Genomic DNA, 9495 nt, shown 5'->3' on the forward strand with positions numbered 1-9495 from the left:
GTGCTAAAAACAGACAGACAGATAGAGAGTGAGTGAGATAGACAGACAGAGAGACAGACAGACAGACAGAGAGACAGACAGACAGACAGATAGACAGACAGACAGACAGACAGACAGACAGACAGACAGACAGACAGACAGACAGCGAGAGTGAGATAGACAGACAGACAGACAGACAGACAGACAGACAGACAGACAGACAGACAGACAGACAGACAGACAGACAGACAGACAGACAGACAGACAGACAGACAGAAAACCTCAAAATGAGGAAAATCCTGGATAGGTAGCCCAGACAGACAGACAGACAGACAGACAGACAGACAGACAGACAGACAGACAGACAGACAGACAGACAGACAGACAGACAGACAGACAGACAGACAGACAGACAGACAGACAGACAGACAGACAGACAGACAGACAGACAGACACAGACAGACAGACAGACAGACAGACAGACAGACAGACAGACAGACAGACAGACAGACAGACAGACAGACAGACAGACAGACAGACAGACAAACAGACAGAGATAGAGAGTGAGTGAGATAGATAGATAGATAGATAGATAGATAGATAGATAGATAGATAGATAGAGAGATAGAGAGATAGAGAGTCACAGAGAGACACAAACAACAACGAGAGAGAGAAAGAAACTCTTTGTGGCAGTACAGTACAGTAGGCTATGGTACTGTAACACACCTTCCGACAGAACCCTGAGAAGAGGACCTGGTTGTATTGGTCTTTGTTTCTCAGCTCTTTGGAGATCCGTATGAAGTTAGAGCTGGTCTGAGGGCAGTCCCTCACCTGCAAACAAAGAAGCACATTACAAAGGCACACATTAGGGATGCATCCCAAATTACACCTTATTCCCTATATAGTGCTTTTGACCGGGGCACATACCCTATTCTCTTTAAAGTGGACTACTTTTGACCAGGATCCAATGGCACCATATTTGCTATATAGTGCATTACTTTTGACCATAGAGCTTATCTAGGGAACAGGGTGCCATTTGGGATGCAAACAATACTACACCAGCCTGATCCACCATCCTGATTGCTGCGCTCTTGTTTCATATGTTGAGATCAGGATGGTGGAACAAGGCTAATATTACACGATCCCGTTAGCCTTCTGCCACCATCTACACTGCTACCAGCTAGGACAGCATCTCCTCATTAGTCATAACACTGTTTATAACCTCCTCTCTCAAGCTTGTATCACCAGCAGATCAAAAACCACAGCCTGAGGGAAATGATTTAAGACACTGACTTTGAGGAGCATTTAGAGATGGGTCATGGCTTTTATGGCAGTGTAGTTGTATTGTAACTTAACATTGATTTTCCACATCTACTGCCCTGCCTAAAGGGAATTTATTTAGGAATTTGAAGAACAGCAATATGTAAAAATGGCGTGCCAATCTACACTTTTTATCCGGGCTCATTGGGCTCTGGTCAAAAATAGTGCACTATGTAGGGAAAATAGTGTCATTTGGGACGCAATCCACAGACCACTCGAGGACTAACTAACTGACTGATTTATTGAGTGATTAATATGATACCTAGAGGGGCCTTTAATGGCTCTACAGACCAAACGCCATTGGATTAAGCCGTTAGCGAGGCGTGAGTGAGACCCATTAGAATGAGACTGATTGTGGCTGCCTTTGACTTAAGCAGTCAAATTGAGTCTCATGGCAACTGCAGGCCATGTGGTTTATCACAATAATTCCTTCATGGGATGGATGACCACTCGAGAGCCCCACTCGGAGAAGGCTTCACTACAGTCTTTGGTTCGATTCCAGGCTGTATCACATCCGGCCGTGATTGGGAGTCCCATATGGCAGCGCACAATTGGCCCAGCGTCGTCCGGGTTTGGCTGGTGTAGGCCGTCATTGTAAATAAGAATTTGTTCTAATTCTTAACTGACTTGCCTAGTTAAAGGTTACATTTTTTAAAATTCAGGAACTCCCCATCTCCCCATGTACTAGTCAGGGTGAGTGGGGTGAGTCTATTCACCTTATTTACGAACATGGAAACCAAACAATGTCCGAAACATTCTGTTTTGTGGAGGACATCCGTTTAAATTGAGGTGAATAGGGACACGCCTGGTGCCCACATTGATGACGTACAGTAAGTCGTGCAGCTGAGTGTCGAGTGGAGAGCAACGGATTGGATTCAGTCAGTCGTCCTGATGATGAGCCCTTCCCAGCTATTTAGTTTATGTTGGCTATCTGGCAACAACAGCAGAATGGCGCTAGTTAAAACTTGTAAAGGGAAGTGATGTTTCTTTCAATGTGCCAGGGAGAAAGAACTTGCAGTATTGGTCACCATCTAGATGTCACCATGACACGCCAATTGGCTAACGTAATGACAAGCGAATGACCAGTACAACGGTGTTGTATCGAGGTGCTTCCTAATTCCCACTGTTGCTTCCCACTGGGCAGCTGTATCACATGTTGCTGGCGGTAGCTGCGTGGCCAATTTGTTCCATCCCCCATAATTATATTTCGAGTAGAATAGCAGACCACAAGAGAAATAACTTGTAATATTGGTATTTGGTAGTATAGTAACCATCTGGATGTCACCGTGATACAGTCTACTGCTCAATAGGGAGAGTTTGCACTGCAAGCCGGCAACACAACAACACGGGGCACAGTGTGACCTTCGCTCTCACTGGCGGACTGCCGACCACCGCTGTCCTGCAATAAGGAGAGGGAAGTAGCGAAGTAGCTCCATTTGTCCCCACTCAACTCTCGTTGTGAGACATTTGTCATACATTTTGGGCACCAGGCATCCATATATCCTCTCCCGGGTGAGTGTGTGTATGATGTTGTATTGGTGTTTCAATGTACAGTGCCATCTAGATTTCTTTTACAGAACTGTACTTGGGGCCAACCTATGGGGACAGAATATGAACGTTGCAAAAAGTTGTTGTGAAAGTTGCCTTCTCAATCTTCCGTGACACAGATACTAATTTAATTTTCACATTTGACTGTTTGTTGAAATACTATAAACAAGGTATGATGATAGGAAGACGTGAGGATGTTAGCCAACTGTTCAATTACAATTCAAACCCTTGCCCCTATTCTCTGGCCACTCCTGTAGATATGAGAGGATTGGATAGATGGAAGCAATATGCTGGAAGGAGGAGCTAGGAGGTCATTTGACATACAGCTAACGTGTTGTGACTCACGTTAGACAGGTAGTCCCTCTCCCAGGGTCGGCCACAGCCCCAGTCCCTCCTCTCCCCACTCAGAGCCCCCAGAGCAGCCACCTTGGCCCTCACCTCCCCCATGTCAGACGGAGGGATGTTCTTCACTATCTGCCTGGCGCGCCACCTGGGAACAAACATGTATAACAGAGAATACATCAAAGACGTTTCAGAAAAAAGTGCTGTCATTCATTCTTAGCCACACTGTCAGATAAGATAGAAAATTACCTGTGTATAGGTCTGAAATGAACAGTAACTACATTTTATAGTGAAGAAAGAGCATGTGCCGTGGCCTTCGGCCCACTAAGATAATTACAGACTTCCTTACTGTAGTTATCAAAATATACACAACCGTTCAAAAGTTTGGGATCACTTAGAAATGTCCTTGTTTATGAAAGAAAAGAAACAAAAAAAAGTATGTTAAAATTACATCAAATTGATCAGAAATACAGTGTTCATTTTGTAAATGACTATTGTAGCTGGAAACAGCAGATTTTTTATGGAATATCTACATAGGCATACAGAGGCCCATTAACAGCAACCATCACTCCTGTGATCCAATGGCACAGTGTGTTAGCTAGAGGTAACTCCGGGATGCTGGCCTTCTAGGCAGAGTTGGCAAAAATAAAATATTAAGATGGGCAAAAGAACACAGACACTGGACAAAGGCATCCCGGAGTTGCCTCTTCACTGTTGACATTGAGACTGGTGTTTTGCGGGTAATATTTAATGAAGCTGTCAGTTGAGGACTTGTGAGGCATCTGTTTCTCAAACTAGATACTCTAATGTACTTGTCCTCTTGCTCAGTTGTGCACCGGGGCCTCCCACTCCTCTTTCTATTCTGGTTAGGGCCAGTTTGCGCTGTTCTGTGAAGGGAGTTGTACGAGATCTTCAGTTTCTTGGCAATTTCTCGCATGGAATATCCTTCATTTCTCAGAACAAGAATAGACTGACGAGTTTCAGAAGAAAGTTCTTTGTTTCTGGCCATTCTGAGCCTGTATCGAACCTACAAATGCTGATGCTCCAGATACTCAACTAGTCTAAAGAAGGACAGTTTTATTGCTTCTTTAATCAGAACAACAGTTTTCAGCTGTGCTAACATACTTGCAAAAGGGTTTTCTAATGATCAATTAGCCTTTTAAAATGATAAACTTGGATTAGCTAACACAACGTGCCATTGGAACACAGGAGTGATGGTTGCTGATAATGGGCCTCTGTACGGCTATGTAGATATTCCATAAAAATCTGCCGTTTACAGCTACAATAGTCATTTACAACATTAACAATGTCTACACTGTATTTCTGATCAATTGTATGTTATTTTAACGGACAAAATATAGCTTTTCTTTCAAAAACAAGGACATTTCAAAGTGACCCCAAACATATATAAACCAATGACTATATATAAACGAACAAAGCCATTGATCACGTGACACCATTCATTCTAATTTTAAGACTCAATAGCGCATTTAAGCCAAATGAAGTCGGTTAAGATGGAGGCTAATGGAGACATCCAGGAAGTGACGTTGCAGGCTAGCTCCATGCTGCCCCCTCCCATTGAGTAACTCCAAATTAAAGGCAGACCGAGGTACTGCAGCCTGCCATTAGCAACTAAAAGATCCTTAAAATATCTTCTGTGTATGATTGAAAAATAATCGGTTCAAGGACATACATCTGGTGTATTAGAAGCAATTATTGGTACCATAATTGTCTTCTAAACATATTTTTATTTACATGGAGAAAGCCAGTTTTCCATTCACTATAATGGAGGATTCTGTTTTCTACTAACAATGCCTGCAGTACGGCGGTCGGCCTTGAACCTCGTGGCTTCAATGAGAGGGGGCAGTCGTTTTCCCCTAATATAAATGCATGCACATTCTATTTCTCGTTGTGGTAACTATGGGGGCTGACTGACCTGCGATGTAGCTGTTGAGTGATGCTATCGAACTGTGCGAGGGCTGCCGGCGGCGTGGGCCACTCCACACTCTTCCCATAGTCAGCCATGTTGCGTACGTTGGTGAAACGTCGTTCTACCTCCCAGAAGTGGGCCTTGACCTTGTAGCGCTTGTAGCAACCCATGATGGCATAGATGGCACGCATACGCTGGCACCTCATCCTCGCCAGTGCCCCGCGCCATACCTGTGGGAGGGAAAGAGAGAGCAAAAGAGAGAGTGAGGGATGGAGAGAAAGTGAGAGAGTGAGAGTGGAAGAGAGAGATGGATCACAGCAAATTCTCCAAATTCTCCAGTGTCTATACGGGTCCACGGTTTTCACTGGGCACTCAAATGAAGTAGCAAGTTTGGAAAATACTAATAAAAAGGTGAAACAAAGGAGGAAGAGGAAGAAAGACAGGTAGACTACAAGTCAAATCAAAGTCTGCAAAGCAAGTTTGCCCGTGTTCATTTTTCAGTGTAACATTTCTAGTGTTGATTTAGTTGTTAAATTCACTCGGTAAGCATACAGCGTTAAAACAACACCCCAAAAGGATTTACTGTAACATGACAGGTGTTAATTTCTTACACTGAGAAAGTGTAACAGCATTAGCACTAAGCAAAGTGAGTCCTGTTTACTCTAAATCACGTGTTGTGTTTTACACTGTAAGTGTTGCGCATCACTCTACAGTAGAGCTATACAAACATCACAATCAAGTTCATTTGAACACTTTAAAAGTTAAATGGGGAGGACTGCAACAGAGTTACATCTTTAACTCTTTCAAAGGTGTTATTTTAACACCAGTTCAGCAGGGCTCACATGTTCACTGAAAATAGTGTACATTTACCTCTTTCTGAGTTAAATGTACACCATTGATTTTTCTGTGTGGGACAAATCAATGTCTGTCCAGAGACTGTCTGGGTTAGACTCCTGCTGAGTTCCAGACAAAGTTATGTTCCAGTTAGAGAGGCTTAGCTGCAGATAGATTCATCCGGGTTACGTACCAAATTGCAACATATTCCCTATATAGTGCATTACTTTTGATCAGAGCCTATACGGTGTAGTACACTATATAGCAATAGGGTATTATTTGGGACGCAATCCCTGAATTGGGTCAGAGAGAAAAGCAGGGCATTTAATTCACAATCACAGAGCAAGAAGAAGAGAATAATTAATGAAATGTAATGTAACGATGGCTCTGATCGCATTCATTATCCCAATTATTGTATCAGGGTGATCTCCATTTGACTCAGCAGATGAATCACACTGAGTTGAATATAACACATCCCAAATGGCACCCAATTCCCTATTTTGTGCTAAGGGCGCTGGTAAAAAAAAGTAGTGCACTACAAAGGTAGAGGATGCCATTTGGGACTCAAGCTGTGACTGGGAGCCAGATCATCATTAAGCTGGAGACAAATTAAAAGCTTTTCTTTTAAAGGGGCAATCTGCAGTTGCAACATCCATTTTTGGACTTGTAAATTAATGATATTGTACCTATTGATTCTTTAAGAATATAACTTATAAATACCGAATTAGCTTCGTTCAACTGCCATACCCCATCAGAACTTAAAATATAAGTTTGTTTTACATGTAAGTAAAAATATTGTTGATGGTCAGTCCTTGCATCCATAGGTCTTTCTATGAACTTGAGAGTGGTTACATTTCTCCAGCCCCATCCCTCAGCTTTTTACTGAAGCAGAGGCTTTATTATTGTTTCAACTGCGGATTGCCCCTTTAAATGCAGAGGTCTTAATAAGATGTGGATGCTGCTTGTGTGATTCACATTCTGACACGCAAGTTGTCGATGGGGTTTTAATTAGGACTAGCTGCCAATGCCATCGGTCCTTGGACAATTAAATGCATCTCTGTCTGTTTTCATACATACATGGATAATTTGGTCTATGAAAGTAACAGGAAATATACATTCAGGATAAATGCCATAGAATTATGTGTGGAGTATCTGAACGCAGGGGTTTGTTCATTAAAACCAAACAGGAGAAATTTACATTTGGCAAGACAGATATATACCATTTTCTCCCCATTGATTGAACACAACCCAGTTTGTGAACTTTTACTATCAGTACAGCCTCCGACCACTAGGGGTCCCTACCTTCTGTAGGAACAGCACCAGGATGGGGATGAGCGCAGCTCTCTCCTGCTCCAGCGTGAAAAGGGACCGAGGTGTTCGCACAAACAGCTTGGTGTGTCCATACGCCACGTCGTCCTGGAAACCGTGCTGCGTAACGATAGCCTCCACTGCCTCTCTGTCTGTCTCCATCAGGTGATTGGGCCAGGTGTACTCACACGTCATCTTATACCTACAGTACACAGAGGAGGGAAGACGAAGAGTTCAAGATTCAGGCAGTTGTGCTAAACATGACAATGAGTGACAAGGAGTTGGTATGATAGAACAAACAGAGTGGCACTGAGGCTAGGATTGGACATTGGACAGATTTAAATTCCTCTGTTATACACATGGTTGAACACAGGCAGAATGTTATTAAAATCATGGACAATGACTCTAATTGCTGAGAAATTACTCATTCTTAATGTAAAGCTTTCACCCCAATGACATTAGACCTCAGGGTGTGCATAACCTCTGACCTCTGTAGGAAGCGTGCGTAGGGCTGGCGGTAGGCGAACCCTGCCCTCCGCACCCTGACGTTCTCCAGCAGGCCCAGGTACGCCACCTGGTGTTGGCATCGGGCATCGTCAAACAGCACGGGAGACTTCATCTCATTGGGCTTGATGCAGCGCACATAGTATGGCTCCTACAATACAATACACAAACGCATTAACAGCATAGTTATATACTGTGTAGTACTGTCTCACATAGTACCTCTCCTGTAAATACACAGAATAATAAACAGTCAATAAGTATGCCTCCTAGAATACAACACACAGAATCCTCTAATATAATACTGTAATACTACAATACACAACACAGTCGTATACTGTGCAGTAACACATTGCACGGCTCTTACAATACAGTCACAGTCCAACAGGATACAATACACTGTCATAGATGCAGTGAAGAGGTCAAAGGAACGCAGACCGCAGGGGATAGAAGAAGGACGTGGGATTGGCGCACATTCAACAAATCTGATCTAACAAAGTGGATATTGGTCGAATCCATCATGATTGATGTACTGTAACAGACCCACAATGTGGTTACTGAAGTCCGATTTCGATATTTTGGGCTGTTTTCGCTGCATAACATTTAGAAGTTGTCCCCTTTCATGTTATGAAGAAGTGACTGCTAAATGATAACTCCCCTTTTTATAAGATGATAAAATAGCTAGCATACAGAAACTGGTGGTGGTAGTCAAAGTTGTTTTAAACTGTAACGCGGTTGCTTGGTGACGATGACATGAACATGTATTGTGGTTGACATACATACAATCATTACACTCAGATTCTTACCTCAACATAGTGTGAAATACACATATAAACAATACCTTAAATATTCAGTAGGCAAAGTTTGCTTGAGGGCAACGAGGAGATTCCGGATCTTCAAGGCATTTCCATTGTTTTGGTCGAGTTCTATTGACCTCTTTACCGCATCTATGTACTGTATAGGAGATACTGTAACCACATAGTACCGCTCTCACAATACAGAGAGTAGTGGAACAGTCAAATACTGTGTATTACTATAGTATCACATAGTACAGCTCCTGTAATAGACAGAATAACCTATACTGGTCATAATAGTGGTAAGAGTCCAAAAGCAATATAGTGACAAACATTAGAAATACTTATTTTGCCCAAGTTGGTTCAGTAGACAACTTAGCATATGGACCAGACTGTACAGAACTCAGTGGAACATAGCCATCCCAAAGAGGACTGAATCTGCCTTGTGCAATCATGCAGAAATACATCCAAGCCTATTAGAATATCAATGCATTGTTAAAGTCTAGCTCGTCCAAACTCACAGTGTCTGTCCTACAGAAAGAGACTATTAAACTCCTAAAACGGCATAATACTAAAGTTTTTAAAGTGTACAGATAGTGGAAGCATGCCAATTAGTAACCTATTCCCTATAAAGTGCACTACTTTTGATCAGAGCCATGTGAGGCTCTCGTCAAAGTAGTGCACTATGTAGGGAATAGGGTGCCATTTGGGACACAGAGAGGGTGTCCTTGTGCTACCTCTGTGTGCCAGACAGGAGCTTGCTGGGACACATTAAGGGACACATCTTCTTGTCAAGGGAATGGGCCTGTTGTGTGTTCCAAATGGCACTCTATTTCCATTGAAGAACACAACTTTTGACCAGGGCTCATAGATCGCTATATAGGGAATAGGGTGCCATTTGGGATGCAGAATGCTTTGTTCTCTCTGTTCTTGGTGTTC

The 9495-nt window shown here is 42.8% G+C and overlaps 1 protein-coding gene across 1 annotated transcript in view; it reads right to left on the reverse strand.

The window, feature by feature from the left end:
* The window catches only part of LOC118397655 (unconventional myosin-Ig-like), a 59601-nt gene that overhangs the window by 30372 nt on the left and 19734 nt on the right, over window positions 1-9495 (reverse strand). Inside the window, exons 15-19 of the mRNA XM_052470074.1 lie at window positions 7750-7916; window positions 7256-7463; window positions 5126-5349; window positions 3193-3337; window positions 706-810 (exon numbers count right to left, since the gene is read on the reverse strand). Coding sequence (XP_052326034.1) covers window positions 706-810; window positions 3193-3337; window positions 5126-5349; window positions 7256-7463; window positions 7750-7916 — 849 coding nt within the window. The remainder of the gene's footprint in view (window positions 1-705; window positions 811-3192; window positions 3338-5125; window positions 5350-7255; window positions 7464-7749; window positions 7917-9495) is intronic.

Source organism: Oncorhynchus keta, chromosome 19 (assembly GCF_023373465.1).
Source record: "Oncorhynchus keta strain PuntledgeMale-10-30-2019 chromosome 19, Oket_V2, whole genome shotgun sequence".
NCBI classification, from domain to species: Eukaryota; Metazoa; Chordata; class Actinopteri; order Salmoniformes; family Salmonidae; genus Oncorhynchus; species Oncorhynchus keta.